Below are 23,713 nucleotides of genomic sequence, written 5' to 3' on the forward strand. Positions count from 1 at the left end.
ACAGTGGATGCACTGTGGTAGTTGCTTCTAGGTTGCCTGCAGGGGCCAGCCTCCAGGGCTGCTCCTGACAGAAAGCCTCCACCTCCCCGCAACCCTCCATTTAACACATTTGTAGACAGGACCAAAGTATTTTACAACTCATTTCCTTGTCCTAAAAAGGGTCCTTTTTGATTGAATGCTTTGTCATGGTGGACTGACTTGGGAGAGTTTTCTGTAAATATCTCAGTATAAGGATGGTGAGGTGCCAAGGCTGGTGCACCCTGTAGGGACTAGAGCCACCACATGCCCTGCATAGGGCCTGGGCAGCGTGAGACGGGTCTGGGTCATCAGGAACTGATATTCTGTGGAGCAAGCCCAGAGGTAGATCCAAGACACATTTCATAGCCCAGAGACTTTCAGGGAGTCTGGAAGCTTCAAACTGGGTTGTAGGCAGGACCCAGCGCTACCATGATGTGGGATGGCTTGGGTAGCTGCTCAACTCTGTGCACTTTAAAATTAGGTTCATTTCTCTGTGTGTGCGTGTGTGCGTGTAGAGGCAAAGGGTCGGGTGTCTGCCTAAATTGTTCTCCATCTTATTTTTTGATACAAGTTCTTTCAGTGGTCTGAAGCTCACTGATTCAGCTAAGCTGGCAGGCCAGTGAGCCACATGCATCCTTCAGTCTCTGCTGCCAGGACTGGGATTAAAGGCACATGCCACTTTCCTGTAAGTGTCAGTGGCTGAACTCAGGTCCTCGTATTGATGGAGGCCCCTCACCCCTCTCCCCCTTCCCCCCCAAACAAAGTAAGATCATCTTTCTTTCTTTCTTTCTTTCTTTCTTTCTTTCTTTCTTTCTATCCAGGGTTTCTCTGTGTAGTCTTGGCTGTCCTGGGCTTGCTCTGTAGACCAGGCTGGCCTCAGAACTCTCAGAGATCCACCTGCCTCTGCCTCCCCGAGTGCTGAGGTTACAGGTGTGCGCTGCTGTGCCTAGCCGTAAATTCGTTCTTTTTGTCCTAAGGAACTCCTGTCGCAGCCAGGAGGGTGGGGTAGAAAGAGCAGAGTCCTCTGTGCCAGCCACCTCAGCTTGCTTTATAGGTGTGGGGCTTCCTTTATGGTGTGCAGCATCCTGTGTGCAGAAGTCTAGTACCACAGCCACACCATTGTTCTGGTCACTGTGATGGTCTGTGATCGTCAGTCTTTGTTACACCTGTAACTTAGTTCTTTTAAAATTGAGTTTGTGTCTGGGCATGGTGGTGCATACCTTTAATCCCAGTATTTAGCAGGCAGAGGCAGGTGGATCTCTGTAAGTTGAGGCCAGCTTGGTCTACAAAGTGAGTCCAGGACAGCCAAGGCTACACAGAGAAACCCTGTGTGGAAAAACAAAAATGAAAATAAATAAATAAATAAATAAATAAATAAATAAATAAATAAATGTGTGTGTGTGTGTGTGTGTGCGCGCGTGCGTGCGCACGCGCGCGCGAGCATGCATGTATTTTCAGGCTTGGTAGTAATGCACCTTTACTCTCTGAGCCCTCTCTCTGGCCTTCATCTTGCTATTTTCTGAGACAACAATATTGAAATTTGGCCAACTAGTAACTGTGGTTATTAGCTTCTAAGTGTCCAAGTAAAAGGATGTGCCTTTCAGGTTAAATACAAAGTTGAACCTATCATGCTTAGCCAAGAAGGCTAAGGCCAGCCTAACGGGAGGCCTCTTGCGCAGAGTGGCTAGCCAAGTTTTGAGTGCTGAGGAAACCTGCTGAAGGAAATTGAAAGTGCTGCTCCACTGAGCACACTAGCGATAAGAAAGTGAAACAGCCATGTTGCTGATGGAGAGTCACATTGCAGAGATCAAACCCACCTCAGCTTTCCCTCTGGCCACCTCCTGACTCAGAGATGGCTGCTGCACTACCCTCTCTCTGTCAGAGAGGTGAAGACGCTGCAGAAGCTACACAGGGTAGTGCCACTCAATGGCGTGCGTCCAGGGCCGGGGTAACCATCTTTCACTGGATGAGGGCATTCATAGCTGAAGAGAAGCCAACAAATGACTTCAAAGAAGGAGAGGCAGACACTTGTCAGCGTCCACAATGGTCCATAGGAATCGTGGTAGGTGAACTGTCTGTGCTCGGCTAGTGGGGCACCGAAGCCTGGAAGACCACACCCATCTCTACCTTACCATGTGACTAACGCTGCTGCTTAGACGAAAGGATCCCTTGGAAAGGCTAGTCCTTCAAAATGTTACTGTGGCACGTTGGTATTGATTGCAGGAGCACTCCCAGTCACTAAGCTGCCGAACAAAGCTGAGTGTCCAACAGCAGAGGAACGCAAACGTGTCCTAGGAATCAACTAACGGTGAGGCAGGTGAGGGTGCCTGCCCACAAGCCCGATGATCTGTATCTAATCCCTGGAACCCACAGGGCGGACGGAGAGAATCAACTCCCCAAAAGTGACCGCTGATTTTCACACACGCACACTGGCAAGTATGTGCCCCTCCAAACATGCTAAATTAGCAAACAAGTAAAATTTAAAATGCCACTCAGTCGAAGAATAGATAAAGAAACTGTGGTATATTTACATTTACACTAGGGAATACTACTCAGCTATTAAAAGCAAGGAAATCCTGAAATCTGTGGGCAAATGGATGGAACTAGAAATGATCATACTGAGTGAAGTTAACCCAGACTCAGAAAGACTCACATGGTATATACTCACTTATAATTGGACCCTAGCCCAACAGGGATGTATCTATGGCAGGAAATGAGTTGTGAAAGTGTCTGGGGGGACAAATGGGAGGGTCGAGTAAGTGTCTTCGGGTAAAACCAAATTTAAAAATCAACAAATAGCAAAATACTGACAATACTGTTAGGCGGAGGCACACAAGGCCCATGTTTTGATGTCTGCGGCCACGTGGAGCGAGGAGGATTCTGAGTCTTTGGTTTACGAAAAAAGTTGATTTGTAGGGCTGTGGCTGTGGTGGACAGAGGCTCCTCTGGTGGACCTGAGCAAAGTGAATTGAAAACCTCATGGAAAGGACCTGCCACTCTAGAAGGCGTTCAGAACGTTCACAACTCACGGGAAGGGCAGAGTCTCTGCACCGGCAGAAGTTTGCAAGTCAGTTCCAGCCCACGGGGAAGGAGGTAGGTGCATCAATTGAAACAGCACGCAAGCTAACTTGACATGGGACCCAACATCCTCTGAATCCCTGCTGCCTTCAGGCCTCACATGAACAGCTAAGGAACTGAGCTTAGGGATGACCACAGGAAGGCATTGTTTTTTTCTTTTAAAAATGCTTACCCTTTTAAAAGACTTTTTAAAAAATGTGTACATATCTTATGTGTGTGCACAAAGGCGTGGGTGCCCAATGGGTTTCATTATGGTTTCATGAGAGGCATCAGACCCCCCGGAGCTATAGTTACAGGTAAGCTGCCTCATATGGATGCTGAGACCTGAACTTGGGTCCCCTGGAGGAGGCCTAAGTACTCTTAACCACTGTTATCTCCTCAGCTTCTATTCTGTACTTCTGTTATTAATTTTTCTGTCAGTATACAAAATAATGGGTTTAATTGTAACATTTTCATACATTCAAATAATTTGAAAGAAAAAGGCCTTTCCCACTACCTTCTTTACCTCCTCTTGTTGATTCTCATCAACAGGGAGGTTTGCGTGCATGCGTGTGTGTATGTGTGTGTGTGTGCTTGCACATGTGTGTTCACATGCGTGTGTGTGCATATGTGCATGTGTACATGTTCGTACATGTGCATGTGCTTATGTGTGCATGTGTGTGCGCCCGTGTGTGCACGTGTGGGTGTGCATGTGCGTGCACGAGTGTGTGTGTGCGTGTGGTTTTCTTTTGTTTGTTAATATGACTCTTCACCTGGGAAGTGGGAGCTGCAATTGAGGAGTTCTCTTCAGCAGGCTGGCCTGTAGGTACATCTGTCAGGACATTTTCTTGATTGATGATTGGTGTGGGATGGTGGTTCAGTCCATATGGGTGGTACCACCCTGGGCGGGTAGTCTCAGGAGATACAGAAAAACAGGCTGAGCAAACCAGTAAGCAGTGCTCCTCCATGGCAGCTGCATCAGTTCCTATCTCCAGGCTCCTGCCTCCAGGTTCCTGCCAGAGGTCCTGTGGCAGCTTCTTCCAGTGATGGACTGTGATGAGGAAGTACAAGCCAAACAAGCCTCTTCCTCCACAAGCTGCTTTGGGTCCTTGTGTTTTATTATACAATAGAAGGCAAATTAGGACGGAGCAGTTTCACGTGTGTGTGCACATGTGCATACCTGTGCACTTGACGACAACCTCAGGCATCATTCCTGCGTATGTATGTGTGTTTATTGTTGTTCATGTGTGTGTGTGTGTGTGTGTGTGTGTGTGTGTGTGTGTGTGTGGCGCGTACATATGGAGGCTAAAAGTTGACATGGATGCCTCCCCCAAACACTCTTTATTTATTGAGGCAGAGTCTCTTGCTGAACTGGAACTTGCCATTGTGGGCCAGTGTAGTTAGCTTGCCCTGGGGACCTCTTGTCTCTGCCTCCTGAGTGCTGGGATTATAGGTAGTTGTGCCCATCTGTTTTTTATGTGAGTGCTGGGGATTTGAACTCTCATTGCCAGGCTTTCAGTGCAAATGTTTTATCCATTGAACCACCCTCCCTCCTCCAGTCCAGGTTTACATGGGCCTTGGGAATCCAAAACTTGGGTCTTCACACTTTCGTGGCACGTGCCTTACTGATGAGCCCTAGGAATGTCCAAGGGAAAAGCAGAATGTTAGAGCCAGGGCAGCTGTGCATATACACAGAGCCAGGGCAGCTGTGCGTATACACAGAGCCAGGGGAGCTGTGCGTATACACAGAGCCAGGGCAGCTGTGCATATACACAGAGCCAGGGCAGCTGTGCGTATACACAGAGCCAGGGCAGCTGTGCATATACACAGAGCCAGGGCAGCTGTGCGTATACACAGAGCCAGGGGAGCTGTGCATATACACAGAGCCAGGCAGCTGTGCATATACACAGAGCCAGGGCAGCTGTGCATATACACAGAGCCAGGGCAGCTGTGCATATACACAGAGCCAGGGCAGCTGTGTGTATACACAGTGCACACTTGGTCCCTCCTGGTGTGTACAGGTGCCCGTTTGGAAGGATGGCTCTGTGAGAAGCTTGATGGTGACAGTTGTGACAGATTCCAGCATAGAGCAGGTGTTCATTATATCTTCCCCTTCAATGAAAGTCTATTAAAAACAAAGGGAGGATGGCTCGAAGGATGGCTCAGCCATGTCAGCACCGACTGCTCTTCCAGAGGACTCAGGTTCAATGCCCAGCACCTACAAGAGGGCTCACAACTGTCTGTAACTCAAGTTCTACAGGGAGAGGGATATGACTCCTTTTGCTGGTGTCAGTGGGCACTGTGTGACTGTGGTGCACAGACATGCATGCAGATGCAACACTCATCCACAGAAAACGAACAAACACAAATAAGAAATGAAAGGAGGCCAATCCTTGCTTACAGAACAGAGAGCTGTGTTGGCATGATGGGGGCCACAGAGTGCCTGCTTGCCACTGTAGAACGTGTTAGAAGGTCTTGACTACCACAGGACAGAGGTTCTGGCTGTGTAGGTGCCTTGCCCTACACTGCATATTCCCTGGATCCCAGGTTGCTCTCCAGCCAGGTCTGGGCCTCCTCATGGGACCTTCTCTTGTTATAGGATAGCAGCTGGATTCAGCGGTTGAGACTCCTGGCTGCCTTTCCTTCATTTCTTCACCTGGCCTCTCCTAAGTTTCCAAATGCTTCCTGTGGGAGCTTGAGAGACTAAGTTAGCTGTCTCTCCCTTACTCTCCTTCTACTACCCCTGTTGCCACCCACACAAGTAGCTGCCCTCACTGGCATGTCAAGCTCTTAATTCCACTCCTGCAGCCTGATGTTGAGGATGATGCTGCTGGGAGTGGTGCTGCTGAGGGTGATGCTGCTGAGGGTGGTGCTGCTGAGGGTGATGCTGCTGAGGGTGGTGCTGCTGGGGGTGATGCTGCTGAGGGTGGTGCTGCTGAGGGTGATGCTGCCCAGGGTGATGCTGCTGAGGGTGGTGCTGCCTAGTGTGATGCTGCTGAGGGTGATGCTGCCCAGGGTGATGCTGCTGGGGGTGGTGCTGCTGAGGGTGATGCTGCCCAGGGTGATGCTGCTGAGGGTGATGCTGCTGAGGGTGGTGCTGCTGAGGGTGATGCTGCCCAGGGTGATGCTGCTGAGGGTGGTGCTGCCCAGGGTGGTGCTGCTGAGGGTGATGCTGCTGAGGGTGGTGCTGCTGAGGGTGGTGCTGCTGAGGGTGATGCTGCTGAGGGTGCTGCTGCTGAGGGTGCTGCTGCTGAGGGTGATGCTGCTGAGGGTGGTGCTGCTGAGGGTGCTGCTGCTGAGGGAGCTGCTGCTGAGGGTGATGCTGCTGAGGGTGCTGCTGCTGAGGGTGGTGCTGCTGAGGGTGCTGCTGCTGAGGGAGCTGCTGCTGAGGGTCTCATGTGGCTAGGACTGTTGCTAGTGGGCATGAAGGGAGAGATGTGGGCCTCACGTGGTACAGAGGTATGTCTTCCCTTTCCCCTCTGTGCACACTTGTGCCCATATTTTGTTGTTGTTGTTGATAGCCAGGGCCTCAGGGTCTTGGGGGAAGAGGCTACACCGGAGGATGAGGGTTGACAAATGTGTAGGTATGGTAGCTTTGGGCTCTCCAGTTGTGTGGGTGTCACTGCCCTCCATCCTTGGCCAGAGGCCAGTTTTAGATTACATCACCTTTCCTCCTTGCTTGTCCTCTTCATGGTCCTTCCTCAGTGGCCTTGCCCACTGTGGGCTGTGCTATTCCCTGGGAAAGTGGTCCTGGCATGCATATGAAACCTAGATAAACATGGGCCTATGAACAAACTGGTAAGCAGCGATCTTCTGTGGGCTTTGCTTCGAGTTACTGTCCTGATCCCACTAAGTGATGGAAGCTGAAATAAACACTTCTCTCCATAAGTTGCTTTTGGTCAGAACTTTTAAAAATCCCAGTAACAGAATGAAACTACAATAGTGAAAGTCCCTTCCAGACGTTCAAGTCCTGTGAGGAAGAGCTGTCTTTCCTTCTCCTACCTGTCCTAAGACCGTCTGCAGCCCAACTTACCGCAGTGAGCCCTGGACCCACCAAGCCCTCAGATGGATGGGCAGGCAAGGACTCGTATGTCCTTTGCTACAGAGTAGGGTCTACTAATTTGGCTTTTCTTTTTACATTTTTATTGATGTATACAAGTATATGTGCAGTGCCTGCTCCTTGGCCATCCAGTTGGGCCCACAAGACTATCTCCCAACTTGACCACCAGAGGGCGCACGTTCTCCACGCAGGAGGCATGCTGTGCTTTGGTCTCTTCCCACCTAGCTGCCTCGCAGGCAGTGCTAGACAGGGGATTCACAGCTGCTAGAAAAGGAAGAGGGGAGGGGGGCGGTGGTTAACCAATACTGGACACCCCCTCACCGATGTCTCCTGCTTCTGGGATAGATGAGAGTCGGGAAAACAGTAGAAGGCCCAGGGCCAATCCCTCTGCCACCAGTACCTTTGACACGTATGGCTGGAGGGATGCTGGGTGTCTTTGGACAGCCTATCTCTGTAGGTGTTGATGGTGCTAGTAGGCTAATGGCAGCTGACCATGGAATTTGACCTCGGTAGACTTGGAGGTTCCCAGAAGGCACAGATGAAAAACAAATAGAGGAAGACACCTGATACTGACCTTAGCCTCCACATGAGTATGCACATACAAGCATGCACACTCATACACAGTGAGCACAAAAAGCAAACATATATGTACCCATATGCCACACACACAACAAGTAGATTAATTAATTAGTTAACAACCAAAATTGGCTTTGGGGGCTGGAGACAGAGACCTTCAGGGGCCTGCTGCCATCAGAGGTGAGAGTGTCTTTCGTTGGAATTCACAGGGATACGTGCAAGGCCTTCTTCCAAGAAAGCCAGAGTGGGCCTCAGAGGGTTTTTGGTCCATAGCAATGCAGTGTGCGCGCATGCGCGCGCGTATGTAGAGGCCAGAGGTCTTCCTGTTTATTCTCCATCTCTGCCTCCTAGGAACTTCTGTTTCTATTTGTTCCCGTGATGTGACCTGCTCAGGTGATTGCTGTCATTCTCCTGGGTCCTACTCCCCTCTCCAGCTGCCCTCTTAGCCAAAGATGGGTGGCATTGGGACAGCTATGAGCTGGAGCCCTGTGGACTTAGCAGATAGGAATTAACACGGGCCTGGGCCTTGAGGCTCCTCTCAGAGGTTGGGTTAGCCTTTAGGCTGAGGGGACCTAAAAGCCAACCCCCACCTCACCCCACCCAGCTGGAATGAGGCTGAGTCAGGGGAGTGAGAGGCATTTCTCTGGAGAAGCTAGACACAGGGCCTCGCCTTGCACAAGACTCCATTGAGAAATGAAGTTTTTCTTTGATTTTTGTTGTATTATCATTTCATCTGCTATGAACTCCTTGGCCTGCTAAGGTTAAACCTAGCTTACTGTCTAGGGATGTGGCTACGCTTCTGAACACCAGAGTGGACCATGGTAGTGAACTCCATGCCAGAGATAGGCTCTCCTTCCAACGGCTTGCACTTCTAATGTGCTAAGATGTGTACTGGTAATGCATTTTCTTCTTGAGATGCAGGCCCTAGGGGAAAGAACTATTTACCTCCCAATCCCAGGCTCCTTTTGGGGGTGATTTGGGAAGTTTCTTTTGGGGAGGTATGGGCTATTCTCTCTGACCGAGTCCACTTTTGATTGACATGCGGCTGTGCTGTTTTCACCACCAGGTGGGGGTGGCCGCCCACTGCCTTGGATACAAACCCTCTGGGGAGGAAGGTATCGTGTACTGCCCCATGAATTCTAGCAAAAGATACCCCTACTTCTGATGGTAGGTGGGGCCCTGCAGTCCAGTCCCTGTCCCTAGCCCCCAAGTCAATTTTGCTTTTAAAGTAATTGATTAACCTATTTGTTTTGTGTGTCGTATATGCATATGTGTATGTTTGTTCTTGTGCTCACTGTGCACGTGTGTGTGTGTGCGTGTGTGTGCATGTGTGTATGTGTGCACATGCATTCATGCCAGCATGTGAGCATGTGTGCATGCGTGAGTGCGTGTGTGTGTGTGTGTGTGTGTGTGTGTGCGCGCGCGCGCGCGCCTGTGAAGGGCAAGGTCAGCGTCAGAGGCCTTCCTCTATTTTTTATCCTTACTCTTTAAGGCAAGCTCTCCTGCTGAGCCCGAGCTCACTGACCTGGTCATGCAAGCGGCTAGCAAGCCCCTGGGTTTTCCTATCTTCATTTCCCTAGTGCTGGGGTCATAGAAAGGCCTTTTATATGGATGCTGGGAACTTGGTCCCTCAAGCTTATGCTGGGAAACACCTAGCTTACAAAACCACATCCTCAGGCCCTGGTTGGGATCCTACCAAGAGGACAGGAAACAGTCTTGTCCAGAGCAGTATATATCCACGGCTCCACAGGCCTCTGCTGATCTCTGCTGTAACTACTAGCTCTGTCACACAGGCAGGAGGGTGGGCCATGGGCAGCATGTCTCGATGAAATGGTGGCTTGGCTCTGGGTTTCATGTTGTTTTCAGGTGCAATGAAATATTATCCCTTAGATTCTTTCTTTCAAACATTTAAAGGTGTTAAAACAAACAAACAATCTCAGCTTATGAGTTACGCAGAAGTAGGGCTTGGACTAGATTTGTCTCAGGGCTATAGCTTGCTACCTCCGTCTTTGAAGGCATTCCCAGCAGACTGCTTAGAAAAAGCCAAGATCTGACCAGTGGCTTGTGATTTGTTGCTATGAAGTCATGTGCAGGTCACACCCCTGGCACCCAGAGACATGGTTGGCCCCACTTTCCTGGGTCTTAGGGAGCCCTGAAGGCTGACTACAAGCCAGTTTCCTTGTGCCAGCTTGAATCCCTGGCAGAAACGTTGATGCTTTCTAGCCAAACCTTGCAACCACTCAGCATTCTTTGCATGTGTGCCCAGGGTTTTCCATGGAGTGTGACACTGACAACAGAGGGATTCCACCAGGGCAGGGTTCACTCTGCCACCCTGCCGGTAGCTGAGTCATGTGTCTTCCTGCGCAGGACAGATTCCCAGACCTGAACTCAGTCCAGCCACTGAGGAGAGAGTGACGTCCGTCTACCCTCTCAGTGGGGTTTTTCTTTCACATTTGCAGCTTGCTCTTGTGGAGGGGCATGAAGAGCGTGTGAGACCACCCAGGATAGAAGTTCTACCACATAACCGACATTGCAGGAAGCCTGTGATTTCTTAAATCATTCAAACCATATAGCACAGAGTTACAGTTTTGAGAACAGTCTGATGCGTTTAAAAAACAAACAAGAACAACAGATAAGTACTGCATAATAGATTTTGCATGGATTCTTGATACTACCAATCCTGAAGGGAGACATGGGTGCCCCTGTAATTTCTTCATGGCCTCGGTTTGTCACCTCTATGTAATGCCTTTCTTTCACGCTTATAGAAAGATCCTGGGGGGGGGGAGGGGAGGGAAAGGACCAGAAGATTCTGGGAGGTGGGCAACAGGTCCGTGCCACCTGGCCACTCCAGGAGCAGGTACAGGTTGGAATACTGTATTCTGTGGTGCCCATGTTTCCAGAATTCCTCTCAGGCCATGGCAAACTGTTGGGCTGGATGGGTGTCCAGCTTCTGCCTTTGACTGACCATCCTCCGCATGTGTAATTGATCAGGTTGCTTGACACGGTTGGGGTTGTTGGTGTGCACAGTCGTTAAGGTCTGCCCTTGATGGGCTAATCAAACTGCACAAAAGAAGAGCAACGGCCAAATTCCATGAGGCAACAGAAATACCAGCTTTGAATCCGCTTATGAGACCTATGACACCAAAGAAAAAAATTTTTGTGGAGCGAAACCAAGGCCTGCCACCGCCGCCTAGAGGGTTGGTCTTGTGGAAGCAGGTGGAAGACAAAGGCCTAGCCCAGAAGATGCAGCCTTCTGGGAAAACCTCTACTGCTAGGCTCTCAGCAAGAAGCTCCCCAGGGCTGCAGACACCCACAAAGGCCTCTCCTTGGGAGTCAGACCTGCCACTTAGTATTGCTTAAACAGGGCCAGCCTCTGCACTGGCCCCATCTGCCAGAGACCCTTCCACCTCCCTCACCAAAGCTTTCTCAGATGCTCCTCCCCAAATCACAGAGTAGGACACGTTTCATTTTTGATACACCAAAGAACCAGGAGTGAGCTGAGGCCTGGGCCCTGACCAGCTTCCAGGGCCAAGTCCTCTTGAACACATTGCCAGGCGGCAGTAAACTGGAAGAGATCCTCCCCCAATACATGGCTAACCATGGCAACTGACTGAGCCTTGGGGATAAACCACAGGCTTTGCCATTGCCCCAGCTAGATGGGGGGACCAAGAGATACTAAAGTGGCCAGAGGAGCTTGGCAACACCCACCTTCTAGGGGGCAGCTTCCCAGGCCCAGATGGAGAAGTTAGTCCAAGGACCATGGTAGGAGGGGTCAAGAGAGCTAAGCTCTGCTGGGACCTTCTAGAAAGGAGACGGCATTTTCCCTGTACCCTACAGGCCAGAGACCACAAGGTCAGGGAAAGGCACCAGTTTTTGTTTTTTGTTTTGTTTTGTTTGTTATTTTATCATGTCCCATACTGTTGTTGGCTTCTCCCCTCTGCCTACAAAGAAGGCTTTGCTGGCAAAGAGTTGGGGCCAGGGGAACACTGTCTTCCCCCAATACCATCAACTGTAGAGTGTGGGCTGAGCTTTGCATAGCAAGGGCAGCAGGTAGTGGATTTGGTTTGCTGACTTCAGTTGGTTCCCTAAGTCAGTGGGTCTGAATCATAGTAGAAGCATTACATACAACTCAACAGAACACTAGGGCTCCAGATTACCCAGAAAAATGAAGCCATAAAAGAAAATTAAAAGGGCCGCACAGGAATTCTCAGGAAATATCTACTAACCACTGGGTGTGTGGCACGCTTTATTTCTATAAAACTATTACAAAATATTCAAAAATACATTTTAGTAAATTTACAGCAGTTATTTCTCAGTTTATTAATGCAAAAAAAAATCCTTGTTTTTCTCTGTACAAACTACAGGCTCCATCCTCATGGGCTCACCGCTATGTGCGCTTTTAAAAAATATTATTTTCTAATAAATTCTTTGAAGTTAAAAATAACAGAGTTCTTCCAGTTTGTCAAAAAAAAAAATGTGTATGTGTGCGTTAACAGTCTTGGTTTCCAAGAACATGACCAAAGTGGCGGTTACAAAGCAAATACAAACCATGAAGGCAGTACACAAGACGGCTGTTACATTGGAAAATAGTTAAATTAAAATAATATATTTTCATATTTTACACTATTTCAAAAAATGAAATGTCATTCAGTTAAGTATTGATCTCTCAAAAATCTAATTTACAATTCTGTGTATAAAAATATAATTTGTGGACCCCCATGGAGCAGGTTTTAGTTTACACTTGCGGAAAAGCAGGCGCATAGCAGACGAGGAATGCGGAGTTTTGCCTTCTGACACGCAAGACGAGGGATGTGTAGAAAAATAGACTCTCAGCAGGTTGCTTGGCCTCACAAAATAATCTTTCCCCCCCCTTGTGAGTACAGTTCACACGATAATAAATTATCCAAGACACAAACTAGTTAAGGCTCTTGAAGGTCCGTTCATATTATTTAAAACATCTATTCATACCAAACAAATAAATAGCCAGGAGAGGAGAAAAATAGCCCAAATAAGACAATAACGAAAAAAATTCAAAAAATATATAAACTAAACACAACAACAGAACTCCCCGGGGTCTTTGCTTCCTTATAGTCTACTTTGGACTGTCCTACTTTTTATTATTATTAATATTATTATTATTATTAATTATTTTTATAATTAAAAGTCTCCTTCCGTGCGCTTTTCCCCGAGTCGGTTGCTTCTTTCGCAGTCGCTCCCCGCCCCGCCCGCCCCCCTGCCCAGTCTCCTCCGACTTCAGCTCGACTTGACCGCCATTCCCAAAGGATGCAGGGTCTCGCTGTCCAACAGCCAGGTGCCAATGTGGTAGAGCAGCTGCGAGTACCAGTGGATGCCTGCAGCCGGCCCTGTGCCCCTCGCTTCTTCTGAGGGTTGGGGTGCAGGGACGCTGCCCCCTCCCCCGCCGTCCGTGCGGGAGGGTGCCAGCGCCGCCAGCAGCGCGTGCGCCAGGCGGAAGGGCGCGAAGGCCCGGTGTGCCCAGCTGTGCTCCTCGATGACTGCGTAGCAGGAGGCCAGCACCCGGTTGATGAGGATGGTGCCGTGTGCCGTGAGCGGCGCGTAGGCGCCCGCGGCCTCCTCACGCAGCGTCACGCTGTGCACCGCGGCTGGCAACAGCCGGCGGTCTCCGCCGCGTTCGGCCACCACGTACACACGCTGGCCGGGGCGCACACTGCTGGCGAAGAGAGCGCTCGGCCTGGGTGCGGGCCCAGAGGCTTCCGAGTCGTTGTGCGGTGCCACGAAGAGCAGGTGAGCCGCGGTGAGCAGCAGGCGCTCGCGAGGCTCCCGGGTCTCGATCACATAGAAGACCTTCTTGGCGCCTTCGTCGCGGTCCAGGAAGGTGAGGAAGTCGCTGTACAGCAGCCGGCCCTGGTCGTCAGCCGCCAGCACGCGGTCTCCCGGACGTAGATCCTTCACTAGCTTGGTACCACCCTGCTCCAGGTGCACTGTGGCCGATCCCGGGAAGCAGCCACCGGATTTGGCCGCCACGGAGTTCTCTGCCGGGAAGAGAAAAGAAAGACGGGGTGTTGAGTGCCAAAGAAGACAGGTAGGTACACCTGTATGTACTTGTGTTTGTGTGCGTGTGCGCGCGCGCACGCGCGCGCGCGCGGCGGCTCACGTTCGTGCCCCACTTGGCTGGGCCAGGAGAGCGCGCCTGGTAGTGGAAAGGCGGAGGTGGGATGGTGGGGGACAGGTGGGGGCCCGATCCAGACTGGTCCAGCGCAGACCGCCCTACACCAGCAATACCAGCGCTCCAGTGGCTAAATTCAGACGCAGGCGCATTCCTGAACGACCCTTCAAGATTGCTCCCGCAAGGGTAAAAGTTAGCTGAAGTCTCCTGCAGGAGGCGGGGGTCACTCCTAGCCTTCCTCCTGCCTCCGGTCCCATCCCCCTCTTATGCACCCAGCCTCTCCGCAAACCTAGAAGGATATTTACTCTCCACTTGGATTCCTCAGGAAGTCTCCTTGAGCTCGCGCGGGCGCCAGGCGCACCCTCCTCTCTCGCGCCCGGACAGCAGGGCGCGGCGCCTCCCATTGCGCGGTGCTTGGAGGCTGCCCCACAGGAACCCGGGTCGCCCCCCCCCCCGCCTCCCGCTTCCCCAGTGAGTGCCTTGGTGTTGGTCAGTGGATGGCTAGGGGGCGGGGAGCGAAAAATAGCAGTAGTCGTTGTAGCAACTGGACAAACATTCCAGAGGCTTGCCTGAGGTGTGAAAGCCCAAGACTTGTGTGGATTTTCTAATTAAAATCCAATAAAGAGCCTGGTATTGTCATTGTGATTTGTGGGATAAATAGGAGACAGCCTTGGAAGAGGGGGCACTTCCATTCCCCCCTCCCCATTCTCAGCTCACTCTACAGCTCGCTGGCCGCCCCCTCCCTATTTACTCAGGTGCAAACCCCTCCCTCTCGTGCAGTTCACACACAGGGACTCTCCAGAAGCCGGGGGCCTCACAAGGCACTATTTGCACAGCCCGGCCTCTTTTTCCAAGTACTCGAAATGTGTATTTGAATTTTAAATGGCCAGGCCTGCTCGGAGCGCTGGAAGCGCAGTTTCTCAAGGCCCCTTGACTACCCGCTTTACCAAGCCCTCTGTAGCTCTCGAAGGCTCACTGTCCCGGAGGATAATAATTGAGGATGGGGCGGAGCGCAGGGGGCCAAGGGAGGAGGGGTGGGGAGGTCCTAGTCTTCTTTGCATTCCAATCTCCAGGATCATGCTTTTGGCAAATAGAGATTGCCAGAAAGAATCTTCCTGCTGGAATTACAGAAAGCTTTTTAATCTTCTCATCGGTTTCTCCGGCATGAAATGCGGGGCTGGCCGTTGGAAGCACTCCGTAGGCCCCCGGAATGCGACCCAGGGCTCCGGCTAGCCCGAGTCGTGGAGTCGCACGACCCCGCTTGACACACACGGCGCGGCGCCCCAGCCCGCGTGTGCAGAATGCCAATGAGCTGCCCTCCGCGGCCCGGGGTCTGCACTGCAAGCAAGACCCCTCGGGGGCCGGATTACAGCTGCTCATTTGGGAGGAGATCCCCTAGGGACTCCCACCAGAGGGACTTCCGAGAGAACTGGGGTGACTAGGAGGCCTTGTGTGCCCAGAGCAGACTTACTTAGGGGCCTGGGCCACCTGCCTCCTGTATTTTCCACTCCAATTTTCGAGAAGCCTGGTGGCGTGGGTCTCCTGGACCTGACACCTTCATCAGGCCTTCCCATCACTACCCTGTGCATCCTTGACAGCTGCTGTTGCCAGAGCCACAATTTTCTTTACCAACTCAGTGTTTCTTGACGATTAAATTCTTTCCAACTAACATGTGTCGTTAAAATACAGTTTAGGAAACTTGGGAGTCGGGAGTGGAGGTGGGGTGGGGGTGGGGGAGGAAGCGGGGGGGGGGGGAGGACAGCGCTCTACAGAAAGTCACCAGGGCACACAACTCCAGAGGCTACTGCCTGAGTGCTGGTGGCCTCCTTAGCTGTTCCTCCCTGCAACAGCGAGTGGCATTGCAGGCCCAGGGAACTCTTCCTCAGACCCGGGTTGGGGGCAGCCCCTCCGGCGGGAGCGCCTTCCGCAATCCCACCAGCGACTTTCTGAATCCCGGCTGGGTTCCTTGTAAGAACGGATGCTTCCAAGCTTGTGGTCTCTCTCCACGTTGGAAGTACAGAGTTTATTACCTCCCACCAGGCCTTTCCCCAACAGGCTTAGCGAGTGAGTTAAGTTAGTTTAGAATGCACCGGCGCCCAGCGGGGAGGAGCCAGTACCAGGGTTTACGTCCTGGATAGATCCTTCTGCCTATTGGTGTGTGTGTGTGTGTGTGTGTGTGTGTGTGTGTGTGTGTGTGTGTGTGTGTTGGAAGTAGGTCCTTAAGCCCTAAATGAAAGGAAAGACCAAGGTGGGGGGTGAGCTCTGGCTAAGTCTGGAATTGCCAGGAAATCTTAGGGTCACCTTCCAGATGGTCTTTCACACCTTCTGTCTCTACTATACAAAGCTCTGGAAACCACCCAGCCTAGGAATTCGGGCATGTAGAGATGCTGGCCTGTGGCTTAAAAGGCTGCAGAGGTACCTGGCTAGGATGGGGACTGAGGTGTCATAGGGTATACCCCCACCACAAAAATCTACTCATTTTCAAGAGCATTTCCCCCCTTTCCTTTCGGGGGGGAGGAAGGCTCACTCACCTGCTTTCACAGAGCAGTGGATGTGTGCTTTGGATTCATAGTAGACCCAGTCGAAGCCTGCCTCCACAGCCAGGCGCGCCAGCATGCCGTACTTGCTGCGGTCCCGGTCAGATGTGGTGATGTCCACTGCTCGGCCCTCGTAGTGCAGAGACTCCTCGGAATGGTGGCCATCCTCGTCCCAGCCCTCCGTCACTCTTAGCTTCACCCCAGGCCACTGGTTCATCACAGAGATGGCTAAAGCATTTAGCTTGTCTTTACACCTCTGTGGGGGAGAAAAGAGGAACCCTAAGTGACAGTGGTTTTTCCACCAACCACAGGCCCAGGACCCAGAGGATGAGTGAAGGAGGAGACGGAGGCGTAGCAGCTGCTGGAGGGGCGGGCTCTCCAGGGTTCCTGTCTCCAACCCAGAAACTTAGATGCAGCCTGAGAAACAAGAGTCAGTTCTCCTTTGGTGAGATTCTAGGTGCATCTCTTCACTGAGACAGAACTGCTACACTTTAAGGCTTGGAGGCCCTGCTGTTATCTGTGGAGGTCAGGCCTTCCCTATACCTGCCTGGCCTGAGGAAACCCATAGCAACCGTGAGGGGTGGGAAGCAGCCCAAGCAAGGACCAGCAAGCAGGTGAAAGCTTATGTCCGGCATAGGCAGGGCCAGAGGACAAACATTCTTGGTCCGGGCAGCCGCATTCTTTCCCCTAAGGCGCTCCTCTCTGCCAGGCTTGTCTGGGGCCTGATTGTGTTCGTGTTTTCTTTGACCGGTTTTCTTCCTCCCCTCTTGTTTTCTTGGCCCTGCACAGAATGGTGTCCGGCAAGTTTGAAGAGCAAACTTAAGAAGTGGATGGGGGTGGGGTGGGAAAGGTAGGGGGATGGGGGAGCCAGAAAGGCCCAAGGCTTCTTCTGAACCCTGCCCAAGAGGGGTATTCTGTGAAACTCCTGCTACTCTGCCTCCTCCTCCCTTGCAGGACAAAGTGGAACTTGGGATAGTGGGGGGTATTCTTGGCCCATATTAAGAAAAAGATGTAATAAAAGAGAAGGAGCTGATCGTGTGTGTGTGTGTGTGTGTGTGTGTGTGTGTGTGTGAGAGAGAGAGAGAGAGAGAGAGAGAGAGAGAGAGAGAGAGAGAGAGAGAGAGAGAGACTAACCCTCTGCTTGGAAGTTTATGTTGCTGATGCTGGCATGCTAGACTGGGGGCTTGTGGCTGGAGACAAACTGGAAAGGGCGCATTACCCAGAGAGTTGGATCCCAGCGGAAGCAGGAGGAATACTTTTAAATCAGCTTCTGCAGAGGGTAGGAGGCCTGATCACCCATGATCCCTCAGGCTGAGAGGATGGCTGGCAGGTTTCAGGCATGGGAGCATGACCCCTAGATGGGCACTAGATATAGCTAGGAGGACTCTGGCAAAGGATTGTTACCCAGGTTTCATGGACAGACAACGTCTCGTCTGGTAAAGTCGTGTATCCGGCAGCAATAAAGCCCAGGAATATGGTTGTAGAGTTATTCGTACAACAAACGGGAGGGGTGTGATAACAACAGGTCGACTCTGGCAGGCTTTTGGGCCTGACAGTTGTTTTCTTTGGGAGAAAAGTCCGAAGGACAGAGTTGGAGTGAGGTCGTCTTGGGGGATTGAACGCGTTTGGGTTTTACGTGAAAATCAGTCAGTAAAACCAGGGTCAGTTTAGAACTGAGATTCAAAGTCGGTGCGGGCAGGCGCACACATCATAGGCTTGTTTATCTTCTTCATTACAGCCAGCACCCTAACCCGCTCCCTTCTCTTAGGAGGGGGAAGCTAGCTAGCTGCGTGGCTTTAACAATTTTCCCATCTGGCTACAGGAGATAGCAAGGGTAGGGTGGAGGGGACTCCGGAGCCTGGTACCCTGAGCTGCACCACTAGGGCAGACACGGAGGACCCCAGGCAGGGAGCTCTTGGGCGAGACAGGCTCTTGACCAGGACAGACCAACACCAGTTAGTACCGGGTGCCCCAGAGCCCTCCCCGGTGTCAGGCCCAGCTCGGCTCAGCAGGAAGACGCAGAGTACTCCCGCCCCCCCCCCCCCGCCAACACCCCCGCCCCACTACCGCCCGCGCTGGGAGGGAATGTCGCAGGCAAAACAGGGAAGCTCAGCCCAGTTATTAATTCATTGGGTCGTGTGCCACTAATCAAGCCCGACTCTGTGCAGCCACCGTGAAGCCCGGCAGGGTCACTGGGGCCCGGCTTTGTGTCTGCGGAGGCCAAGTTGTTCCTGAGTCTCCAGCTCACCTCCCGGATCTGCACACAGCTCAGCCCAGGGGCTCAGAGCAGGCAGAGACAGTCGCCTCCAAAGGTGGGCTTCCCACGTTGTGAGGGAGGCGGTGTCCCACTTCAACAGGCTGTACTCTCTAAACACAGCTCACTACACTCTTCCCCTCACTGGGGGCAGGGACAGACCCCACTCTTCAAAGCAGAAAACTACTCTTGAAACCCACACCTGGCCTCCTTTCTCCGGATAGTCCCCTAAGCACGTAGGAAATTATTCAACCTGGCTCCTCAGGTGGTTTCCCCCACCTCAGCCTGCAGAGCCTGCAGACCAGGCCCCTAGCGGCCTCCCACCCTAGCCCCTTGGCCGCGGGCACAACAGCCTGGCACTCTCTGAGGCCTGGACCTCGCAAGCAGAGTGTCTGTCTGCGCTTCCCTCTCCGGAGTTAATATTAACCAGGAGCTCCTGCGATCCAGAACTGCTCTGAAAGTTCCACTGGGGACGATCCTGCCATGGTTGAGGGACTTGGGCTCAGTCACCTTAGAGAGACAAGCTGGGAGGCAGGCGAGACTGAAGAGAGGGGCACCTCGGGCCCCCGAATCAAGTGGTTGTTTAAAGGGGGGCTATGGCAGGTTCCCCAGAGAAATCCTGAGCCCCGGGATTCCTACACCTCTGGTCTAGGCATCTCGCCACCTCCTTCCTTCCCGTCCCCTCTTAATCCGGCCAACTCGGAATAAGAAAGCGGGCGAGAAAGCGGGGGAGAGTTATACCAAGGGAGAACTCAGTCGGCCCCCTTTGCAGCCACCCTAATTTTGGGGGTATCTTTGCGATGTGAGTGAGAACCCCCACTTTTGCTGTCTCTACTCTCTCTCTTTGTGTGTGTTGGAAAGCAGAACAACCACTGCTCAAGCGAAAAAAAGCATTTGTTTTCGTTTCCTTCGTCTGAAGGAACTTGACAGAAGGTCAGAAGTTCAAATGCTGCTCGCGCGCACACGCGACGGCGGTGGTGGCTAGAGTGACCGGGTATAGGGCCGCCGAGCCCTGGGTCCCGGCCCCGGAAAGACTGGAGTGAGGGAGGAGAGTGTGTGTCTACGTCCAGGGAGCCAGGAAAGGAGCGGGGTGGCAGTCCTGGTCAGCCGGCGGAGTTCCTTGCCTTGGGACTCCTCCCAGCTCAATCCCTGACTGCGCGCCCTAGGGAAAGAGCGCGCCCGGATCCCTGCGCTCCGGCAGGGCGCGCTTCGCGCGTGCAGAGTCAGGGACTAGCCAGCCGAGCCCAGCCCAGCTTGTGCTGAAACCCTAGCCGCGGGATCGATAACGCAGGGATAAGTGGACCTGAAAGGCGTCTGCCGCGCCGCGCGGCTGGGCGCTCTCACAGTTCTGCAGCATTCGGAGGCCCCGCGCTCTGGGCGGGGGGGGGGGGGGACCGCAGAGGACCCCCTCACAGACCCATCCAGGATGAGGGACCAGGAGTGTCCTCGCCAGGCCTCTTTGCTTTAGCATCCTCTCTCTTCTCACACCTCCCCAAGGACCTTCTCACTCCGAGACGCCCGCCCTCCAGGGGGGAGGGGAGGGCACAGTAAGGACGGGATAGGTGCCTTAGGCTACCGGGAGAACTCGCTCTTGCGAGCTGCACCAGCCAAGCTCCCCGCGGTCCGCTCAGAGTTAACAGTAGCTCGCGCAGCTACCCTGCCCCTGGGCGCGCGCGCGCCCACATTCGCGGTCCAGATTTAAGGTGGTCGGGAGCAGATGAGGGAGATGGAGAGAGAATGGCCCTGTACTCAGCCTCCACGACTCCCCTTTGCTCCAGCTTTAGCCGGCCACCCTAAGGCTAATCTCCTAGGCTCCCCAGACAGCTCGTACCCCGTGGCAGGCTGAGCGACGCGTCGCGCCGGCAGCTTCACTCTCGCTCTCTCCAGCCCCCGCCCCCTTGCACTTGCGCCCCGCCAGCGCCGCTCCGCCAGCCGCTTGGCGCACCTAGCCCTAAAGGTAGGACTTGAATATTTTAATAGGGCAGTAAAAAGGATGCTGACCTATATTTGCAAGGAAACCCATTTCTAGCTTCAGTCATACGTGCATGGAGTTTCAGAAAGTCTCGATTTGGCTGGGAGATTGGCAGCTTAGAAATCTCAAAGGAGGTGGGATGGGAGAGACGACCGTGTTTTGCTTTGCCCTCAGTCAATCCACCCTCGCCGCAGAATATTTATTCGCTTCTAATTCTTATGCAAGCAGGTTGAAAAAGCGATTGCAAAGCCAGCAAGTTCCAAGTCCCTCCCCCTAAGGTACCGCGGGCTCTGGAGAACAGAGGAGCATCCTTAAAGAAATATCAATACATTCCCTCTGACCAGCACAATTGGGGACGACGGGATCGCAGTCAGGCTACGTGATACACTAGGGACAAGGCAAGCGCCTCAGGAGCTCCTGCCTTTTGTCAGAACTGCCTGCCCCCTGGCTTTCCCAGTTAGAGTTCTTTGGTAATGCGGGGGGGGGGGGGTAAAGGGTGGGGTGGTCTTGAGAGAAATACAAAAAAAGGAAAGGTAGGCGCTAGGAGCTGAAATGTTCCAGGCTATGTTTGCAGTGACCCGGAGGCTCCTTGAAGTGTACAGGGGCACCCCATTCCCTCCATTTTCTGTCTCCACTTGGAAAGGACAGACACCCCCAGAGTGAAGGTCTCTCCAAGTTACAAGCTGGAATAGAGACAGACAGAGGAGGCAGTCCTGGAAGACTAACTGAATGGGACTAATAAGAAGGGAACCCCATCTTCTGGTGGCCCCACTCCACCCAACCCTAAACTTCCTGCTGGACCCTTCACCTCCTTTCTCCTCCCGGAAGAGGAGCGCTAGGTGGGCAGGTGGGTGGGGAAGGGGAGGGCAAGTCGCCTTTCTTTCTACCTGCCCAAAGAGCAAACAGAGCAGGGCTGACTGCTTGGTCACACGCAACCCCCCCTCCCCAGCCCGGGAAGAAGCCCGTTTCCTACCCGCAATGGGTCTCTACCTGAGTCATCAGCCGGTCCGCTCCCGTGTTTTCCTCATCCTTAAATATGATGTCGGGGTTGTAATTGGGGGTGAGTTCCTTAAATCGCTCGGAGTTTCTTGTGATCTTCCCTTCGTATCTGCCGCTGGCCCCTAGGGTCTTCTCGGCTACGTTGGGGATAAACTGCTTGTAGGCTAAAGGGGTCAGCTTTTTTGGGTGCCGCCTCTTTCCAAACCCCCTGCCGGGCCCGCATGCCAGCCCAGGGCACACCAGTAGCGAGGAAGCGAGGACCACCAGAAAACATCTGGCCAGCAGCAGCATCTCGTCCGCGGAACGCGAGGACTTGAGAGCTGTCCCCGCGCGGTCTGTGCGCGAGCGGGTACGCGCGGGTGTGTGCGTGTGCGCTCCTCCTTGCGCTCGGCTCTCCCTTCCTCGCTCGGCTCGTTCGTTCCCTCTGGCGCTGCCTGGCTCTTTCTCTTCCTATATAACCTTGCCCGCCGCTGCAGCAGGGGACTTGTCTTCGATCCCCACCCAGACAGGGGCTGCGATGGCAGGCTGCCGGTCGCTGGTAACGGAACACATCGGAGTTGGGTCTCGAGACAGCAATTAAAAGACAAAAAGAGCCTGATTTTAAATGGTAGCAAGGCTGGAGAGCTTGTGAGACAGGCTGCCTTTCGCACTATATTATAGCTGGCAGGGGCGCATCTGATTGGCCAAGCCGCACAAGCTTGTCTTCTGATGTTAACCCTGAGAAAGACTACATCCCCCCCACCCCCTTTCCTTGCTGCTGTGGCTTTATTTTCACCTGAAGGCTTCCAGTTTAAAAAAAGAAAAAAGAAAAAAGGTCTTTACTAAGGTAAAGGTGGGCGGGAGGGAGAAGGCCTGTTTATTGGGATAATACCCCCACACTGCCGGCTTTGTGTGCGTGGCTGCTTCCCTCTTACTTTCTCTAGAATGGTAGGTGCTTTGGTTAAAGCCAACATAAGTTTTTAAAGGACAGTCCAGATGACCCCCCTCCCCCAAGCTTCAACTACCAAACATTCCCTCAATTGTTTGAGGACAAAGCTGCCTCCCTCTTATTTACCTCATTTACACCCCCTCCCCCAGATGTAGTTGTCACTGGGTGATGAAAAAAAAAAAAAGCTCACCCCAGTGTCTCCCGAATATTTAGCATCTTTGGGTGAGGGGAATGACAAGTGGCCACGACCTAAAGCAGTGCTGTTTTAAGTGCTCAGGAAAACTCGAAAACACTGTCGTCCTTCACTGCGTTTCAGCGAATGCATCACACTCAAACCTCTCAAACCTGCCCTGAACTGAGGGGCAGGTACAGAGTGGACTGCAGGACGGGGCGGGGTACATAAGCCCAGTGGAGGCCAGGCTGATGTGTGCTTGGTGGGTGGAGTCCATCCTGCCTCGGGCAAGTGAGAGTGGGCAAGGCTGCATACACGCACCACCCCCACAATGGATCCCAGCAAAGCGCAGGGCTGGGATAAGTTGAGGGTGGAATTCAGGCTTCTTACTATAGCTGGCCTTCACTGGAGCTCTACAGACTAGTCAGGGGTTACAGACGGAAGGTGTTAGGGACCTAGGGGACAGTGTTCTGACCACAGAGGGCATCTTAGTCTTGAGAGGGCATGCTGTTTAGAGGTCAGTAGTATTTGAGTGTTAACTAACTCCCTCTCCCTCTCTCTCTCTCTCTCTCTCTCTCTCTCTCTCTCTCTCTCAGAAAAGAGAAACATTTCAAGAAAAGTCTTAGTTAAACCAGAGAAATAAAACATGAAACATCTTGTTTTTATGGATCATGGACTTCTGCTCTGGCCCTCCCCCCATCCTACCCACAGGCAATGATTCCTCTAGCCTGGGCAATGGGGGTGAGCTACTCATGTGGAATGGAATACCCGGGGGCCCGGAGGACCAGAACCGAGCACTCCAACACTACCTACCCCATGGGGAACAGCTTCTCTCCTTGACCTTGTCCCAGTGCAGGGAGAGGTCCAGCGACCCTGAAGCTCAGCCCTCAGACAGTGGGGTCTTCAAGAGCTTCGTTTTGCTTGGAAACTTGGTGGCTTTGGGTTGGCGTGGGGGAGAGGAAGAGGTGTGCTTGTCTGCTGTGAGTCTCAATAGA

General features: G+C 52.7%; 1 protein-coding gene and 1 long non-coding RNA gene across 3 annotated transcripts in view; one reads left to right on the plus strand and one right to left on the minus strand.

Moving 5' to 3' along the window:
* Positions 1–11,947: 11,947 nt before the first annotated feature.
* Positions 11,948–22,387, minus strand: SHH (sonic hedgehog signaling molecule). The gene is made up of 3 exons (XM_084786957.1): positions 21,610–22,387; positions 16,388–16,649; positions 11,948–13,722 (listed from the first exon to the last, which is right to left on the minus strand). Exons 1-3 carry the CDS (start codon positions 21,907–21,909, stop codon positions 12,965–12,967), a joined length of 1,320 nt encoding a protein of 439 aa, XP_084643083.1. The 5' UTR covers positions 21,910–22,387; the 3' UTR covers positions 11,948–12,964.
* LOC311600377 overlaps positions 13,508–23,713 on the plus strand; it is a 200,572-nt gene continuing 190,366 nt past the window's right edge. For both annotated transcript variants that reach the window (XR_014780226.1, XR_014780227.1), the window contains exons 1-2: positions 13,508–13,565; positions 13,667–13,772. This is a non-coding gene — a long non-coding RNA (uncharacterized lncRNA). The remainder of the gene's footprint in view (positions 13,566–13,666; positions 13,773–23,713) is intronic.

The sequence above is a fragment of the Acomys minous genome, assembly GCF_964271855.1.
Source record: "Acomys minous genome assembly, chromosome: 6".
Taxonomy (NCBI): Eukaryota; Metazoa; Chordata; class Mammalia; order Rodentia; family Muridae; genus Acomys; species Acomys minous.

What these genes read in the sequence shown, in the direction of transcription:
- SHH (XM_084786957.1), bottom strand. Translation starts at nt 21,909, where the DNA reads ATGCTGCTGCTGGCCAGATGTTTTCTGGTGGTCCTCGCTTCCTCGCTA. An exon ending in CGGACCGGCTGATGACTCAG is followed by an intron (nt 16,650 to 21,609) that starts GTAGAGACCCAT and finishes TCTCCCCCACAG; the next exon opens with AGGTGTAAAGACAAGCTAAA. An exon ending in CCACTGCTCTGTGAAAGCAG is followed by an intron (nt 13,723 to 16,387) that starts GTGAGTGAGCCT and finishes TCTTCCCGGCAG; the next exon opens with AGAACTCCGTGGCGGCCAAA.